At 43.1% G+C, this 18,693-nt stretch overlaps 2 protein-coding genes across 5 annotated transcripts; both read left to right on the forward strand.

Annotated features, from left to right (window-relative positions):
* The first annotated feature begins 738 nt into the window (after nt 1–738).
* On the forward strand, nt 739–10,287 carry plekhm1 (pleckstrin homology domain containing, family M (with RUN domain) member 1). 4 transcript variants are annotated; one of them, XM_076094084.1, is made up of 13 exons: nt 739–975; nt 1,113–1,176; nt 2,267–2,356; nt 3,107–3,348; nt 3,542–4,216; nt 4,349–4,799; nt 5,649–5,796; nt 6,921–7,901; nt 8,442–8,587; nt 8,677–8,870; nt 8,953–9,016; nt 9,103–9,260; nt 9,407–10,287. In XM_076094084.1, exons 3-13 carry the CDS (start codon nt 2,303–2,305, stop codon nt 9,513–9,515), a joined length of 3,222 nt encoding a protein of 1,073 aa, XP_075950199.1. In that variant the 5' UTR covers nt 739–975; nt 1,113–1,176; nt 2,267–2,302; the 3' UTR covers nt 9,516–10,287. The 4 variants fall into 4 exon arrangements, with proteins under 4 accessions (XP_075950199.1, XP_075950202.1, XP_075950201.1 ...); XM_076094087.1 differs by having other exon boundaries at nt 4,352–4,799; XM_076094086.1 differs by having other exon boundaries at nt 1,113–1,170.
* A 1,072-nt stretch (nt 10,288–11,359) lies between these two features.
* Nucleotides 11,360–18,217, forward strand: LOC142952087 (kelch domain-containing protein 1-like). The gene is made up of 13 exons (XM_076094091.1): nt 11,360–12,156; nt 13,269–13,339; nt 13,597–13,708; nt 14,042–14,154; nt 14,487–14,577; nt 14,704–14,802; nt 14,946–15,020; nt 15,309–15,367; nt 15,485–15,597; nt 15,998–16,070; nt 16,183–16,267; nt 17,067–17,146; nt 17,604–18,217. The coding sequence occupies exons 1-13, from the start codon at nt 12,055–12,057 to the stop codon at nt 17,737–17,739; spliced, it is 1,209 nt and encodes a 402-aa protein (XP_075950206.1). The 5' UTR covers nt 11,360–12,054; the 3' UTR covers nt 17,740–18,217.
* The last annotated feature ends 476 nt before the right edge of the window (nt 18,218–18,693 follow it).

Here is an 18,693-nt window from a genome sequence, read left to right on the forward strand (position 1 = left end):
ACACACACATGCAAGACATTTAGGATTAACATTCACCAACAACCATACAAATTACAAAATAATCCAAATCTGAGATTGAATCTTTAAATGCACTTTGTCACCCCCTGTTGAGCCATCTGATGACTACATATTAGCTCTGAATCGATGTATTTTCAGACTGCAGTTGTACTAGCAATGGAATGTTCTCCAGAAGGGACAACCAATTGCCAGGATCCAAATAAACCTAAATGTGACTGTTTAAATGTTGCATCTTTTTAGTCTCCTCCTTATGCAGCTTATCTTTTCTTCACACAAACATTATTTTTAAAAAAAAGTATAAGTGTGGGCATACTGTGGTTGAGCTACTTGACAGTTTACAAGCTGTGGAGTAGGTGATCTAATATTTTGGAGCTGTGTTGTCAGTCTAACAGGAACTCTCAGGGAACATAAAGTCCTCATGTCTGAGTTTCAGAGCAACAACATCAGCACGCCTTTAAGAGCTGCGCTGCCTTTGAGTGTTACATGTAAAGCAGGGATTTCACATCTGGACAACACATGTTGAGGTGTAAACAACAGTAAACATAACAGATAAGTTAAATTAAATATATTATCTAAGTGGTTAGATGAAAAAGGATAAGAAGGAAGAAGGACTGCCCGTAAATGTCGTTTAAGTATGTTCCTTTAACGCCTATTCTCATTTTTACTATATATTTGAGGGAGCCTGAAGGTATCATTGTGAAGTCAACTTCCCATGATGCATCTGTGCTACACTGGAAAGTGACGAGAGAGCGTCTTCACCCTCTCTCGAGAAAACAAAGATTACTTAACGCAAATTTTTGGATTTTTGGGGATTTTTGGATGATTTGGAAGCGATGGAGAGCGACTGTACGGATTGACGTTGCCTTTAACTTACATTTACTGAGTTTATAACAATTTACGGAGGAATTTCGCGGTTGTTTTTGGACCTTTAATGGCAAGTTAGCTAACCGGTTTTCGGTAAGGAAGCTAAGGTTCATTTTTAATCCCACATTCATCCTAAAACTGTCATGATTACAGTGTTAACAAAGCTGCTGGTGCGCGTGCTGCACGTGCTGTGTTTGTTCTGTAATACTTCGATGTCTCGAATCTTCCAGCTCGAGTTTTAAAGAACCACACACGCCCAAAAAACAGAAGCTAACAGCCGCAATTATGGTACAGGTAAATAAAACAACAGAGTAAAAATATTAGATATAAAAATGCACAATATATACAATGAAATGGAATAATATTAAATTAACTAACTAAACAATAGTGCAAAGGTTTAGTTAATGTAAGTGTAAGTTAATGTAAGTTAACTGAGGAGATGTGAGCTAGTTTTAACCTTAATGTGACACCAAACCGAAAGTAAGTTATCTTTAATAATTATATATATATATATATAATTATAAATTAATTATAATTCATTTTTATATTATATATTGTATACTAATATATATTAATTATATAATATATATATTATATATGAACTATTATATTATTATTATATATAATTAAGTTATATTATTAAATTCTGTAAGGCTAATAATACTTAAAGTCACTTGTCTGTCTGCTGTTAGATAAAGTTAATCCTATTTCTTTCTCAGCTCTGTCCCTAGAGGTTTTTGATTAAATATATTCTTATTCTACGACATCATATCATATTTAATCTTCTATTCTATTATCTTGTATTGCTGTAGTATACTGTATACTATGGTGTACTATATTACACTACTAACGTTACACCGTATGCTGTGTCTCATTTATTTTTTGTCCTTTTTACTTGTGCAACAACCAAATTGCCCCACTAAATATTGACCTTTTATCCATTTAGAGTCATCTGCTCGTGATCATGTTGGGGAACCTGAGTGGCATTGTGTCTCTGGATCCTTGTATTTGCCCTCACCGTGCGTTTCGTTTCATTTAAGGAAGTTAGTCCCTGATGCATTTTGTAGCTACTTCCCTGCAGACAACCTCCTTTAATCAGCGCCTCACATGACTTCATGGTTACTCTCTGAAACCGTGAAATAGCAGATATGTCACGGTAGAAAACAGCAGGCTCGTGATGGAAAAATGTCATGATAGCTCAGTGGCACTAGGTGAGGAAGAAAGAACAAAAATAAAACCAGCTTCCTGATCATCACATGCCTTGCTCGTCTGCAGGGGCACGCAAGCTAGTCATCAGTCATGTCGACAGGGAAGCTAGGGGTCAATAAAGCGTTTATTAGAGATGTTTAAGTGTTGAAAGGGGTCATATTTTTGTGTGTTTCAGCGTGCCATGTGGGGGTAACCCTGCCCAGGAGGTGCCATGCTAGCCACACAGATGCCAGATATGCCGCCCGAGGCTAAAGATGTCAAAAAGGTAAAACCACAAGTTTCCCCCCCTTGTGTGCAAAGATCCTGTGACCTCGTAGACTTCTCTCCTACCCGCTTGTTCTATCTTTACTGTGATACCAGGTTGTGACATTGAAGTAGGCTAAATGTTGTAATTGTACTGTTGTAAGTGTTGTTCAACGTTGTGCCACTTTTTAACCCTACACTTGTGGATCCATTCAGTTGCCCGGTATCTTATTTAACAGACAATCTAATGGTTGGTTAATAGTTAACATGATTTATTACAGCTGAGCTTTGCAGACGGTGCACAATGTACTGCTGAATTAATGTATGCGAGTCAAGAAGCTATGAAAACAGGCAAGGAAGTGGTCCCCATAAGTCCTCCTCGGTCAAGCACAGTAGAAGAAGAGTGCTTCAGACCGTCGCTGCTTTGTCGCAAGTGTTGCTGAAGAATTCGTTTTGATTTTGCAACCTATTGCGTAACGTAGGCTTATTTTCTATATGTTTATGTTCTCTGTCTGTCCATGTCAGCTGACAGTAGGTGTCATGTGACTGTAGGTAATCTGAAGATTAGGTTTCATAACAACACGGCCACGCATACTTCACCCTGCGTCTCCCTCTTCAGAGAATGTGCTGGCTGCTTTCTGTGCTGTGCCTCTAATGTTTGTTGGTTATTTGGCAACCTGCTTCCCATCTGAACCGCACCTTTAGTAGCTCTCACCAAGAGGAACAAGGAAGCTGATGATATTTTCCTCTCACACGCATCGGTCACATGTAGATCAAGGAGAAGTTGGTACAGTCGCTCAAGGCCCTGCAGAAGAGATACGTGACGTCAGACGCAGTGGTGACCAGTGACGACGGGGACGCTAACCTCCTCTGCTGTGCCCTGGAGGCCGTCTTCATCCACGGCATCAAGAGCAAGTACGTCCGCTCGGAGGCTGGGGGCCGGAGCAGGAAGGGAGAGCGAGGCTCCCTCCCTCAGCCTTTCTTCTGGAGCCTCCTCAAGACCGTCACCCACCGGTAAAAAGCACATTATTCTAAAAGGACGTCGGTAGAGCTGAAATGATTGGTTGGATTAGATTAACAGAACATTAATCTGCAACTGTTTTGATGGTCGGGTAATCGGTCTATTTATTTTTCAAGCAAAAAGGCTAAACATTCAGGGATTCCTGCTTCTCCAATGTGATGATAACACTGTTTGTGAACTCCCCAGTGATGTGGTCAAGGAGCTGGAGAAGATCAGCTTCGTGGGCACCGACGTGGGTCGCTGCCGAGCCTGGCTGCGGCTGGCCCTGAACCACGGCCTGCTCGAGTGCTACCTCGCGTCGCTGTTCCGCGAGGGCTCCAAGCTGCGGGCCCACTACCAGCCCAGTGCCTTGCTCCTGGACACCGAGGAGCGGGAAGTCCTGCTCAGCTACCTCCAGGGTCTGGCCTCGCTCACCTTCGACCTCTCCTACAAGTCGGCCGTCCTCAACGAATGGACCACCACGCCTCTGGCTCTCGCCGGGCTCTGCCCCTTGTCCCAAGAGGACACTATCGACCTGTCCCTCAACGCCGGAGACCTTCCCAACTCCAAGCCCGCGTTTAAAGAGTCGTGGGATACGGTGTCTCAGTCGTCGGGCTCTTCAGACGCACAGGATCTGCAGAGAGGCTGCCCAGTGATGCTGACAGGGAAAGGGACGGGTGTATTACACGGGGGTTGTACTGCACTCAACTCATCCAACTTAAGCCTGGACACCACAGGCTCCTCCCAGCTCTCCTCCAGCTTGAGCTCTGATAGCCTCCTGCAGGGGCAGGACCCCCGCAGCCCGACGGGAGAGCAGTGGTCTTCATGTGACCTGGACACGGCCATTAATGTCACCATCAGCACCAAGAGGCCACAGAAGGAGTGAGTGGGTCTTCTTAGCTAAGTTCTAAGTAGAATACAGTCAGCTTTATAATTTAACTTTAGAAATATAAAGTAGTAAACTCCTCTCTTTTGTTATAAGCTTAAATATATCATGACTTGTTGTTCTCTCAGCAGTTCTCTGACAGAGTTCCGGGAGAGTGGCCACTACAGTCAGGACTCCATGCGCGAAGACTCCTTTGTGTCCAGCACGGGTCCGGATCAGTACTCGGAGACGGCCATGTTCAGCGGCTCCGACAGCGAGACCCAGGGTCCCCCTACGCCGTCCCAAGACCCCGTGGACCACGTCCCAAACTCTGTGCTGTCTGATTCAGAGCCACCGGCGACACCCGATGAGAACCACGTTAACTACTCTCCCTCTGAAGCGTGCATCGACGCCTCTCCTGAGGCACACTTGGACAAGGACATGCTTTCTACTGAGCCTGTGGAGCCTGTAGACGAAGTACAGATCACCGGAGTCCAGGAGAGTCCTGAGCCTCTCCAGGTAGAGAAAGAAGCAGAGCCCTCAGTGGATCAAAGCTCACGTCGCTCCACCATCAGGTTATTGTCCTCAGATTCTCTATCGGTAAGACCCTCTCCTGTTTCAAAACTTGTGTTTCACTGTGTTGTGGTTCCTCTGTACAACTTAAAAAAACAACAGAGTAATAGAACGTTTTCTTTACATTTCGTTTGATCCGGTCTGTTGTGTCTCGCTCAGAGAAGTCTTGTTCTCAAATGTCCCGCTACATCCGCATTGTGACGTCGAAATCAGATAAATATTCATGACATTGAAAGTATTTTAGATAACACTTCTTCTGTTCTCCAACACACCATCGAAGGTGAGCAGTGGCGATTACATCACAACCTGTTGAGCCGCTGCTGTCTGCAGCGTTCTTTCCCAATACTTATTAGTCACTTTGACACAAAAACATAGAAAATCAGAGGTTGAGAAACAGTTCCCCTTTAAGGACGTACAGACGGGGGACATGCAGGATTGCCTTGATGTCCGAGCAGGAACAGCTCACGGGTATGTCACTAGATGTAGGACTCTCTGTGGTTGCCACACATTGGTTTGGCAAGATGGTGACAAACCAGACAGACTCATCTTTACATCGATTCTGAACAGAGAAAGACACCACTCATCAAGGTTTTTTTTTTTTTTATAGTTCTCACACTACTAACCCCAAAGACGCATGATAACAGGAACTGCTCTGTTGAAGGCAGCTCAGTTGTGCTCATTGATTAGTAAATCATCATCTGAAACTCATGTTTGTTAGAAAGCATTGACAGAAGTGCTGCAACAAAACGATATTCTAATTGTCAGTTAATCAAGATTTAATCCAAGATAATTGATGTTGGAAACCAGTTTAAAATGTCTCGTTTTCTTCGACTTGCAGCCCCAAACTCAAAGACAAACGTGTCTTTTCTGTTGCAGCATTCTCGTTCCTGGATCTCTGAGGACGACATCTACAAGCCTCACCTGGAGGAGGTGCCGGACCACGATGAGGCGCCTCCTCCTGCTCCCTCTGCTGAGCTCAAGGTCTCTCAGTCGCCTCCTAGTGTCGTCCATCGCAGGCAAATAGGTACTTCTGCCTCCGTCTACCAGCTGTCACAGATTGATCTGTGTCATTCAAAGCTGAAACATTTAGTCAACCTCAGAAAATATATCTGCAACTATTTTTAAGATTGTTTGTCTTTCTTCTGGTTCAAGCGTCTCAAATGAGATGGTTGGTTTCTTGCTTTTCTTTTTCATCCGTCTCTGTAAAATGAATATATTTGAGATTTGAATCTTCTTTTTTGGTGAAACAAGACATTTGACTTCACAATAAATTGGAAAAATAACAATCAGATGAATCAATAATAAAATAAAAGTGTTAGTTGCATCCTCAGTCTCAGCCATGAGTGCCATTAACTGTTTTTACATAGAAACATTACAGTTATCACTCAAATCAATGTTTACATTCAGTGCATTCTTGAGGCTGAACACATTTACTTCCTCCTAAAACATTTCCAACACAGATTTCTCTTCAGTGAGTTTACTTGGTGTGTTGCTGCCCCCTGTAGATCAGTGGAGCACTACAGTTGTCATGAACTTAAACGTGTTTATTTCTGCGGTGCAGTTGGGCATTTTAACACGGGGGTCTCTGGGGATTGTAGCCGGCCTCAAGCGGCCGTTTGACTTCACTTTTCAGCCGCTCGGTCGGTAATAACATCATCGTGTTTACATAGTGCAGGAAATTCCAACAGTGGAATGAAAACTGCAAACCACACCCCAAACAGTGACAATAGAGACAATCCTGTTCAGTTAGTGCAGGAAATGCCCGCAGCACAGGAAACTGTGGAATGAAACCCCCCGAGCTGTGACAACGCAGCAGGTTCTGTCAGCTGTCTGAGGAAAAAAGAAAACCACCAGTTGTTGATACGTCATTAGTGGGACGTGGCCAGGTGACACTGGAATGTAATAAACCTGTATGTCTGGCCAGACGTCACTCAGTGAGTGCTTGAACTATGGACCAGCAACTGTATGATCTCACCAGTCAGGTCAACAGATTCATTATTCAACGTTCATATTTATCATGCTTTTCTTGTGACTTAATTATGATAAAATGTAATTGGTCTATCTGTGAACAGGTCTGCACAGATCCTGTTTTTATGGAGACTCTTTTCCTTTACTTTCCGTTAATATCTGTGTCCATCTGTCTGTCAGGGCTGTCCAACCCTTTCCGTGGCTTGCTGAAGCTCGGTCACCTGGAGCGTCGAGGTGCGATGGGGATGTGGCGCGGTTATTACTGCGAGCTGTCGCCCTTCGAGTTCCGGCTGTACGTCAACGCGGAAGAGCGCACGTGTTGCGACAACTGCTCCCTGGTGCGATGCGAGGACGCCCGCGTCGCCTCGCCCGAGGGCCGCTTCGAGCTGGCCTTCCCCGGCAAGCGGCTCTACCTCCGGGCAGCGAATCGCGGCGAAGCGGAGGACTGGGTGGACCGGATAGTCGAGGCCGTCATCAAATGCCGTCCGACGCCTTGCGCCGATGAGCATTGGGAGGTGCTGCAACCCGCCTGTGAGAACGGCGTGGACGCAGCGTCCCTGTCCTCCGTCCCCTCCAGCCCCGAGCGAGGTCCCTCCTCCCCGGACACGGGGCCATGCGGAGGGCAGGAGGCGCCTCCTCCTCCTCTGCAGGACTTCGACTGGACTCGGACTGCGGATTTGGAAAATGACGCAATCAAAGAAGCTGTTTTGTACTTCTCCACAGATCCAGAGGCTCGGACATGGGTGCCTCTGGTCTTCTCCCTCTCCTTGGAGGCCTTGAAAGGGTTTCAGGTCCAAGAGGGAAGGAAGCAGCTGCGGCAAACGCTCCCTATCGAGGAAATCCGGGATGTGGTGCCGGACGTGTCTCAGGGAGGGCCGGCCTTCTTCAAACTCCTGACCGTCCGGGAGACGCTGAGAGTCAGAGCTGAGAACCCAGAGGAGGCTCGCTCTTGGAGGGTTTTGATCCGAGGGGCTCTGGACTCGTACCTGGAGAGTGGGGAGGACGAAGGCTCCGGCGAGGTACCTGTAGTCCTCCCCGGGATGAGTGGAAATCTCCACAGACTGGTGCAGCACCGACTAAAAGAAGATGGAGCACTCCTCGTGCATCTGTGCACTGTTCCCTCAGAGAAGGGGCTGGACACGCAGAGCTTCAAGTGTGCAGGTAATGTTGAGTTGTTGAACACACATTAATTAACATTGTTGGGCCGCTTCTAAATATATAAACTGATCAGACAAGTCCAGTAGTAGTTGATGTCCCGATCCAGTGGCTGCCTATCATTATCTCTAACACACACGCGCACAACAGTTCTGATCTCAGTGAGGTGTGGACAGCATGTGGGCACTATTTTGGACTATTTATCAACTCAGAGGTCTCTCATCATCTTCCCGTCACACAGGAGTTCCTCTACAGAGGAGAGTAAAGAGAAAAGAGGAAAACCCAACATTTCTGCTCCTGATTTTGCAACTTCAAAATAAAAGCTTTTAATACCGCAAGATTACGGGGGATTTTATTGTGAAATTTTCAAGGACAATATGTTTATCACCAAATTTATCGGGGCTATTCTTCAATAAAATAAGCCTACTTATACTGCAGGGAGGAAGAGTAAACAGCGAACATAATGGGGAACTTTTATTGTGAAGAACAGGACATTTTTGTGAATGAGATGCTGAGGTTGTGTTTGCTTGCGTATCACACACACAGGGTGTCCTCAGCCGATCGGCCCGTCTCTGGGCAGAGCACGGCTGTGTGAGTTCTCGGGTCAGTACTACTGTGACTCCTGTCATCACGGCGACACCACCATCATCCCCTCACGCATGGTGCACAACTGGGACCTCACACAGCGAGAGGTTTGTGCAGAATGTTTAACTACGTACAGATACAGTCAGACATACAATGTGTGACACTTTTCTCTGACCTGACCGGTGTGTGTGTCCAGGTGTCTAAGAAGGCCCTGCATCTGCTGGCTCAGGTGGAGCAGGAGCCTCTGCTGAACCTGGAGCACCTGAACCCTGAGCTGGTGACGCACGCCGACTCCATGTCTCAGGCCCACAACCTGCGGAAGAGGCTACGCCTGCTGGGCGACTACCTGCTCACCTGCCGCAGCGGAGCCTGCAAGAACCTCCAAGCCAAGTGTGTGTGTGTGCGTGCGTTTTACATTCTACCGTATTCTACCACGACGTTTTCTAACATATGTTTTAAAACTGTCTGTCAGAATGGAGCAGCGGACGTACCTGCTGGAGTCGAGCCAGCTGTACAGCGTCATGGACCTACGACAGGTATCCCGCTGTGTTCATCGTGTCACCGCACCTGTCGTCTGCCTCCGGGAAACAATCTTAACATGTGTTGTTATTGTTTCTTCTAGATAGCAGAGGATGAGTATGTGAACTACCTGCTCACACTGCTGCAGTACGCCTCCAACCACGTGTTCCACTGTGACCTGTGCACTCAGCGGGGCTTCATCTGTCAGCTATGTCACGCTAATGACATCATCTTCCCCTTTCAGCTCGACATCACCACCAGGTACGTTTTTACTGGGTCGCCTCACGCCTTTTTGTTCGAGAACAAAACAAACTGGATGCACTGAACAGTTTTCCATTTTTAGTTTTTGTTCTCGGTGTGCTATTAAACCTGTATTTGTTTAATAATTCTTTCTTTCTCTGTCCCAGGTGTAAAGATTGTAAAGCGGTGTTCCACTCGGCCTGTAAGGCTGCTGGGGTCTCGTGTCCTCGCTGTCAGCGGATGAAGAAGTACCTGGAGAGGAATCCACAGTACTGAGCCACGAGGCCCCGACTAACAAGGAAGCGGAAAAATAACCGAAAATCTAGCTTTTACACGAAGTAACCTCAAGTGCAATTATGAGTGTGTTGTGAGAGCGACGGTGCTGCGGTAGCTCGACTCTCTCGCACTAATTTAGAGGCACATCTGGCCTCGTGACGCTGACATAATGCAGCCAGATGTTACTGACCAGTGACATTAATACCTCTCTGAATTCAGACTCGGCATCAAACGGAGGACGTGACACCGGTGAAGGTTGCTGCCAAGAATCATATCAACACATTTTTTACATGGTGTGTTTTTTACTTTGTTTGTCTTATTGTATCTACGTTCATCATGTTCATCAGAAACGCTCCACAGGACATTCTGCCTTTCTCTCGGATGCACATATTTAAACATAATGCAGGTTGGTTGGTACTGAACATGCACAAATATCTAAAGCAGTGCTTGAAATATTCTAATATTCTATATTTTGATTGTGCCTTCTTTTTAATTTAAGCTTTACGCTCTTCTCCACTTGGTGTGTGTTTAACACGGTTCAACCTCACACTTTTAATTTACCTTCACCACGAGAAGAAGTGACATTACTGCAGTAGAAACTGATCTTGTGATAAAAATCTGAATCAAGTCATAGAGAAGACTTTGTGGAATGTTTCTTACAAGTTTACAAACGTACATTAATATGTGTGATTTAAAAGGACAAAGAGGTGAGCCACACTGACGTATGACATAAAGTTGCTGAAGAAAATAAATAAACGTGCGGCCGAAACAACGAATCGTTTGATTTTGCGTTGATCCTGAAGTCAAAACACATTTTGCACATTTGCACGTACTCGTGATGACTGTTAAATATCTTCTAGCACGCAGAGCTACACCTCAACTAACACACAAACCTGCATTCTTGACATTTTCATTTTTGCAGAATTTGATTTTCTTCTCTTGAACATTTGACTCTGATGTGGAGATGAACTCGCAGAAGTAGCACATTAAGAGATCTTTCCTTTTGCCAAAATCTGCAGAGAACAAAGAAGTAATTGATGGTTTAATCATCAAGTTCATTTGGATATATGCAGAACATATCAAACCACAGAATACTTACAACTATTCCTGGTTTGTCTTTGTCTTCTCATCTATGATGTATGATTAAATGTGACTGTGTTACTTGATGAATCTCTTCTGTTTTGGGCACAAAGGCTCTCTGGATCGTTGGCTATAGATTTAATTTGATGTGTTTAGTCATCGGGCTGTTGTGTTTGTGCCAGTTTTACTGAGACACACACACACACACACACAGTCCTTTACTCAAGATTAAGTTAGATTTAAGAGAAAATACTTTTTGTTTCTTAATTAAGGGGAGGTGGTTTGATACAGCAAATATAATTAAACTATATGCATATTACATAAATGAAAGAAAATGTAAATAACAAATAAGTACACAAATGCATAATGACAGAAAAAATATTTTCCATTGTTTTCCATCTATTGACATCGTAAAATGTCTTATTTATTTTAATAACTATTTACAGTTAGAGATGCAACAGTGTTGCATGCTGGGACTATTTTTCTATTAACATTCAAAGTTTCTATTTATTGTCCATCTTCCCTCACTGTGTTCAAGTCTGCCTTAAAATAATTAGTCGCCCACATGTGCATCCAAACAGTATTAACTTTTTTAATAAGTTAAGTCAAGGGACAACATTACTTCTTGCTAAAAATATTTGGCTCAACCGGCTGACGACTCAAATGTAACTTGAGCTGAATAGATTTGTAAACATGAGAAGGACTGTGGATGTTGTCCTCCATCACTTCCATTGAAATCACGATAAGAAAAGAACCCAGGGTAATATTTGTTCCGGCATGTGAGTGTTGTTTTTAAAGATGTAAACCTACCCTTAAATATTTGTAGGAACACCTGTGATTTACCACCTATGACAAGTGAACATATCTGCTGTGAAAAAAGGCCTGTTGTTTTAACAAAGCACAGGTGCAATTAATCACACAATGATTGCTGCCTGGATTAGTCATGCGCAACGCGGATTTCCAACCCGGAAGTGACACTTAATTAAATCAATTACACACCTGTGTTGGATGAGTTGGAAATAGATTGTCCTCTCAGTTAATTTTGAGCAAATTGACTTTATTACATGCAAACAAACACGTGCCCTGTCCGGTTGGTAAATACAATGGTTTAACGCACACTTAATTGGTATTCTCACGTTAAATGCAAACCTAGAGGTGTTAAATGAGTTAACGCGGGTTCCTCCTTCAACGCAACGTGATTTCATGGTAGAAATAAACGGGTATAACGACAGAGATCCTGTTAATGGGAGGAGTGAAATCAGGACAGCGAGCACGAAAAACACGTTCCGCAAACCCTCCAATCCAGTCGGCTTTCCTCTGTGCCTGTAGCCCGGAGCTGCTCTCTGCTCCCTGAGCCAACAACACATTCCTGGTAGCGGTACCTTCTCTGCGAACCATTTTAGTTGTTTTTAATTTGAGCGGTGAGTCGGAGGAACAAAAGAGTCCAGAGTTTTTGGGGATGGATGCTGCCGAGAGAAGCGCCCCGGTGAGCCGGCTGGAGAGAAGCAGCCACACGGCGTTCATAGAGGACAGGACGCTGTATGTGTGGGGAGGTTACCAGGTAAGAGACATAGTCGGTATGTAGTTCTACCTGTGCAGGTACGTCTCCATTACCTGTTTCTCCTCTGGGTACTTCATGGGTCTTCTAGTTACCCCAATTTTCTTTTATTGTTATTTTAACATCATGCTGTAATTTACAATTCCATCAATAAAAAAAATCAAACTTGATGGAATACTGCAAGGGCCCAAAGTGTCAGGGGCCCTTCACCTAATAATAAAATGACACTCCAAGAGACATGAACCAACCAGGAAGAGACTCAAAATAACTACAAAGAGACTCAAAACGACTATGATTAGGGACAAAACTACCACAAAAAGACACAATATTACTATTAAGAGACCAAAACAACTCTAGAGAGACTTAGTCACCTCAAAGAGACTCTAAGCCACTACAAACGCACTTACAAAGACACAAGCAACAATACTTTTAATGGTTTGAGGAATGTCTGTCTTGCTGGATGTTTTGATTGTCATAATCCATGCACTGAGTTATGACATGCCAGTTTATTAGGTTTATCTAAGTGGCGGAGTTTAAAACGGGCTGTAATAAATCCTCTTTATGACGTCTGATGTTCAAACAGTTTTAGAGATCTTCATTTAAATGTATTGTCACTGACTGAGAGGTGTTTCTCATATTTTGTCCACCTTTTCATTGATAAACGTGTGGTGGACAAATTACACACTTCACCTGTAACTGCAGCCTCACACCTGCTTTTTAATGCTGTGTAAATTGAAACGGGAGGATCTATAGCAGGACTGTTTGGTTTGGTGTAACTTATAAACTGAGTTTGTGCGTATAAAGAGAACAAAGTTCACCTGGAAAACATGCAGCGACGCTCTGAAAAGTAACTGGACGGCAGCAGAGCGGAACATGTTTAGACGGAGAAAACATTTCTCCGACCGTATCTTGTTGCATCCTGATAGTTAACATATAGGTTCAATATACATCTACAGTTCCACCACACGCACGAACAGGAGCCATTATAGTCAGATTTAGATGTTTGTAGTCGGCAGTTTTTAGCCTAAATTCGTGCAGTTTCTGGTGGCTGTTGTTCAGCAGATAAGACTACAACATGTCTTCATACTTTTGTTTTTATCTCCTCTCCCTCACAGGTAGCTGGTGGAGAGGAAATCATGTTGCCCTCTGATGAAATCTGGCTCTGTGATTTGGACAGCGGGATGTGGTGAGACGGGAAGAATGCAGTTAATCGGCTGATATAAACTCTGTGTCACCCTGACATTGAAGCTAAGGATGTCGGCTCAGAGCCTGTTTGTTTATTCATTGAAAAAAAAAAAAAGATAAAGGGACATAATGCCAAGACGGTTAAAGGGGGAATTTGTTGAATAAACTCTAAATTAAAAAGTTCCTGTAGATGGAAACTATCTATGGTTGAGATCACATTCACAGTTTCTTATTTTCTTATTTGTTTTTGTGTGACAGGGAGTGGAAGAAGATCACCGGGGACGCTCCACCAGCTGGCTTCTGTGGCTCTCATGTTAACGGAGCGCTCTACGTCTTTGCAGGATGCGAACCCGTCGGATACACTAACGAGGTGACTACCACGACCTCGTCGTTTGTAAAAGCTCTCGTGTGTCATCATTACACTGGAGTCGCCGAGCTAAGCATCTTTGTTTTTTTCTGAAAGATGAATACCAGGAGTTCCTCTGCTCCTTAAGGCATTTCCAAAATCTTCAAGGAGTCTCTTATAAGCATCTATATTCTGTCTGCTGCATGATGTTTTTCCCAAGTTCCTAATTTAAAGCTAAGACATTGTGCAACGTGGCAGAATCAAGCCTTTCCATTTGGAAATCTTGCCTGAGCTCCTTCTTGGATAAAAGTGACGGCCGCTTGATTGCTGTGATGCGTTTAACTCTCCCGTTTGTAGATGTTCAGTGTCGACCTCACAGAGCAGAGCTACTCGTGGAAGAAAGTGACCGACACCAAGGGAACGACGCCGTCACCGCGAAACAAACACTCGTGCTGGGTTCACCGAGACCGGTCAGTCCCGTCTGTAGGAAATCACACCACACAAACGAGCTGGACCAGCGAAGACAAACGGCTGAAAATGAGCCTCAGCTGAGCTTTCCAGCAGCCGTTCACTTCACATCTTCTACATGATTGAAGAGTTGGTCATTTTGTATTTTAAATCACAGCTGAACAGAAGCAAATGTAGCTTTAACACCTCAAAAAGAGATTTAGCTGAGGGGTGGTTTTATGATCTGTTATAAGCCAAATCTTGATTTTTATTTTTTATTTTTTTAACCACAAATATTTTAATTTAGTTGTTTCACAATGTGAATTAATTCAAATTTTATTTTTTTTTGGTGCAGATTAATCTTCTTTGGTGGATATGGATGTAAGACGATAGGGGAGGTACGAAACGCATCAACGTCAAACTTCGTCGTGGAAGAGATGTCCTGGGTAAAGAGTAACCAATGTTGTGAACAAAACATGCAGCGATTCCTTTTTATTGTGCTTTTTTGTTTTCTATAAGCAAACTTTAGCTTCCAACTTGTTTGGTATCATATTACACTCTTGTCTTTTTAGACCACAATTGGAAACGCATTATTTCGGTGCTGGGGCTGGAACAATGAAGTCAGTGTTTTTGACACTCTCACGGCGACGTGGAGCACGCCAGAGACTCAGGTGAGTGGAACCACATGATGTCACGTCTAAGACGTCAACGTAAGCAGCATGTATTTCAGCTCTTTTCCTGCACTATATTCTACTTTTAGACGACATTATAATGTCTACAGGGTGTGAATATAGTTTGTTTTTGGTATGTCCAGGGTTCTGCTCCGGCCCCCAGAGGCTGCCATGCCAGCGCCCTTCTGGGGAACAAAGGTTACATCTCTGGCGGCGTGGTGAGTTGTCTTGACGTGTAGAGTACAGTGAAAAACAACATATAGCCACAAATATGTGTGCACACCCTGTGATGTGACGGTGCCCTCAGGCACAAAGGCAGATCTGTAAAGAAATGGTTTTAAATAACTTTTTAAGGGAGTTTAATCACAGATGGGTGAACCGTTTGTCTGCATACTTTTGTGCTTGAGTTGTGTCTGACCATGCAGATGTGGAGCAGCCTTTTGACCATGCGTACTCCATGGTGTTGTAACTGAACACTGTCAGGACTTTACTCTTTGCTTTTGCAGGAAAAGACCGAGTTGGACATGTTCTGCTTAGACCTGAAGACCTGGACTTGGACTCAATTGTAAATTCTCCTCTGCTCTTTCTCACACACACCAGCGATGGTAACCTTTTTATTATAGGCGGCTCTTCTTTCCAAAAATGTGCTGACGTCTGTTGCGTTCTGCTGCTTTTCCACCAGTGACATCTCCCCGTCCTGTGCGCCTCTGGGACGCTCCATGTTCACCATGACGCCCACATCAGATCACACGCTCTTCGTGTACGGAGGTCTCGGCACAGACGGAAAGACTCTCAGTAAGTCTCCGCCATCGATCTTTAATGCTTCTGAATTAAACTCTGAAGGCTCAGTCTTCTCTGCTGCACGGACGGATTATAGGACAACATGAAGAGACGCCAAACGACCACAAAATAAAGCAACGACGGAATTTTGCATCTTTTTGGTTTAACTTTCCAATGAGAGATATTCACTCTGGCCTTGGAGCTGTCAAACAAACATTTTATCTACATTTTATAAACATCTTAAGCATTTATCTGTCTTGGACAAGTGTGCCCAAGGTTGAAGGACATTTGTATTACATGCAACTCTAAAAACAAAGGACGTCACTGTTGCTCAAGTGGTTCGTTTTCCCAAAATACTGAAAGTGAAGCTCCCTGTGGTTTCATCTGCATTTCATCATTAACCTCTCTGTGCTAGATGATGCCTGGCAGTTTAACACGCAGACGAGAGAGTGGAACAAGATGGTGAACCCACACAAAGACAAGCCCAGGTAGTTGATTTGTCAGTGTTTTTATCTTCCTGTCAACGTGTAGCTCATCGTGCTTTTTAAAAATCGGTGTGCAGCTGATCTTTTTATTCACCCAAATGTTGGTCTTCCTCAGAGTGTGTCACACGGCGTGCCTGGGAAGTGATGACGATGTCGTTGTGTTCGGGGGAAGCAGCGAGATGTGCTTCCTCATGGACTCGGTATGTGTTCCGTTTGGTTTTTAGATCAGCTTCCACTTTCATGGGAAAATAATGCAAGTATTTAGCAGTGAATTGAAACTGAAAGGTTTATTTTTAGGTCCATTGTGAGGTCTTAGTTGGTCAAATGTTGTGCAGCATAATCTTTCATCCCTTTAGGATTTCCATCAGCAAAACAATGCAGCATTTTGCCTTTTTAAACTCATTCCTTCTGTAACATTGAGTTAACTTATATCATTGTCAAGCAGACCAATCATAGCTCGGTGATTAAGTGTTGCATAAAGAAAGCTTAAGTGATTTAAGGACTCAAAGTTTGAAGAGCACGAATATTATGGGGTATTATTCCACATGTGATGCCAACAAAAACAGAACTGGAGAGAAAAATGTGTATTTTATTATTTATGTTTTGTCTATAAGCTGCTGAAAATGTTGCCACCTTGTTGAAAAGGTTTTAGTGGCATGAAAATCCCAACATGCATGTTTTACAATCTTAGCTTAGCCTGGTAGCATGCTAATTTGCTAGTGCTTGTTAGCACTGCACACACAGGAACAGCTGAGGGCTTGAAGGTATTTGATTATGGACTAAAGGACAAAGTAATTATTGGACCTGTTGATGGAGCTAGACAGAACATCACTTAGGGGATACATGTGCATCCTCTGGGGACAGTGAACATCTGTAGAAAATTTAGTGCAAATCCAGTTAGTTTTTGTTCTAAGTCCACAAAAACTTTTTACCATTTGAATAATTTCCAGTAATTGATTTGTCATCAATCCTCATGTGATTATCAAACCTCTTCACCAGGTGGTCATTCTGAGGGCTCCCTCAGAGAACCACTGCAGAGACGTGTTCGTGTTTCAGACTCAGCCGTACTCACTCTTCAGGTACGTTGAACCTCCCACGCTTTTATTTCTGCACTGGCTGCTCTCTGTGTAACGTCGCTTACTTTCCGTTGTTGCTAAGCAGTTTTAACAAAGTCCACATGGACCCTTTAAACAGCTATTTATACTCTCGCCCTGTTGGACCTGTGTGCAGCTTCACAAACAACAGAGGACATGGTGTTGGGCTAATGAGCTTTAGGCAATCATCTGTGGCACATATGTAATGGATTAAAAGACTCACTTGAGATTAAAATGTCTGTAAAGTTGTGATGTGTTCATCTGATTGTCAGAACACTATGTGACCAAACAATAATGTAAATATTCTTGTGTTCTCCTGTGGTAGAAGTGTGGCTGTGATCTGCCATGTAGAGCAGGAAGCTAGTCAGGATTACAGTCTGCCATGCTAACCTCTGTCAAGACTCATCTGAACAACCTGTGTTTTATTCTACTTCCTCTCTAGAATGTGTGAAAACTTTATAGGAAGAAACCCAGAGCTGTTTGGGAAGCAGCTGACCTGTCTACCATCCAAGGTGCACAAAAAGATCAACAAGCGAGTCGCCTTTTTCTCCGATACGAAGCCCGTCCTCACAGCTTGAAGAGGACTGTTTGTTTGTTTTAGAATCTGAGCCAGTCAATTATTACAGAACTGTTTTCATTTTTTTGTGTCAGGAGTGTTGGTTTTTTGTTTCAAATGATTTAAAAAAAAAAAAAAAAAAAAAAACTAAACATCCTACAGTTCAATTATTTTAACTGAAGACATTCATTTGTAAATTAAGCGTTTTGCCTTATTTTAAAAAGCCAGTTTAGATTTGGTAACATTTTACTATATATATAGTGATTTGATGATGTGCAATCTGTTTTTGAATAAAAGTTATGTGTTGTATATTACTGTGGTGTTTTATTATTCATTGGTGGTATACAAAGTAAGTACTGTAGTACAATTCTGAGGTACTTGAGTATTTCCATTTTCTGCTCATTTGTTTTTCTTCTCGGCTACATTTTAGAGGCAAATATTGTCATTTTTACTCCAATGCATTTATTTAATACTTTGAGTTACTTTACATTTTGTATTGATCTGCAATCAACAAATGATTACGTACTATAATTAAAATAAGACTTTATTGATCCCTCTGTGAAATTCACAAGTTACCCAGCAAGTAATTACCATCTGCAATATTTAATGGTGAACACAGACAATTAGTTTAATATTTCATTATTCTGAAATGAAATATGAACGAGGACTTTACCATTTTCTGCTTCATTAAAATTGCCAATGCAGGACAGTATTTGTACTCTGGTATTACTACTTTTACTTAAGTACTTCTACCACCGATTGTGTCCTCTCCTAAATGAACAATGCAACAAGTCAATTAAGTCTCAAACACTAGAACAAAACGAAGCAAAATTATCATTTGTCTTTAAATAAACAAGTTGCATATTTCACTTTGAATCAAATCAGACTAAATGATAATTTGGGGTCTAATGGGTTTTAAGATTATGTACATTAAAGGAACATACTAAATGTTATCCTTCTGATGTCCTCTTACTTC

The sequence above is a fragment of the Anarhichas minor genome, unplaced genomic scaffold (assembly GCF_050575085.1).
Source record: "Anarhichas minor isolate MPS153535 unplaced genomic scaffold, ASM5057508v1 ptg000017l, whole genome shotgun sequence".
NCBI lineage: Eukaryota > Metazoa > Chordata > Actinopteri > Perciformes > Anarhichadidae > Anarhichas > Anarhichas minor.

Coding starts and splice junctions, on each gene's coding strand:
- plekhm1 (XM_076094084.1), top strand. CDS start 2,303: ATGCTAGCCACACAGATGCCAGATATGCCGCCCGAGGCTAAAGATGTC. Junction 2,357..3,106: donor AGGCTAAAGATGTCAAAAAG/GTAAAACCACAA, acceptor GGTCACATGTAG/ATCAAGGAGAAGTTGGTACA. Junction 8,588..8,676: donor GGGACCTCACACAGCGAGAG/GTTTGTGCAGAA, acceptor GTGTGTGTCCAG/GTGTCTAAGAAGGCCCTGCA.
- LOC142952087 (XM_076094091.1), top strand. CDS start 12,055: ATGGATGCTGCCGAGAGAAGCGCCCCGGTGAGCCGGCTGGAGAGAAGC. Junction 15,598..15,997: donor CACAGACGGAAAGACTCTCA/GTAAGTCTCCGC, acceptor TCTCTGTGCTAG/ATGATGCCTGGCAGTTTAAC. Junction 16,071..16,182: donor CCACACAAAGACAAGCCCAG/GTAGTTGATTTG, acceptor GGTCTTCCTCAG/AGTGTGTCACACGGCGTGCC.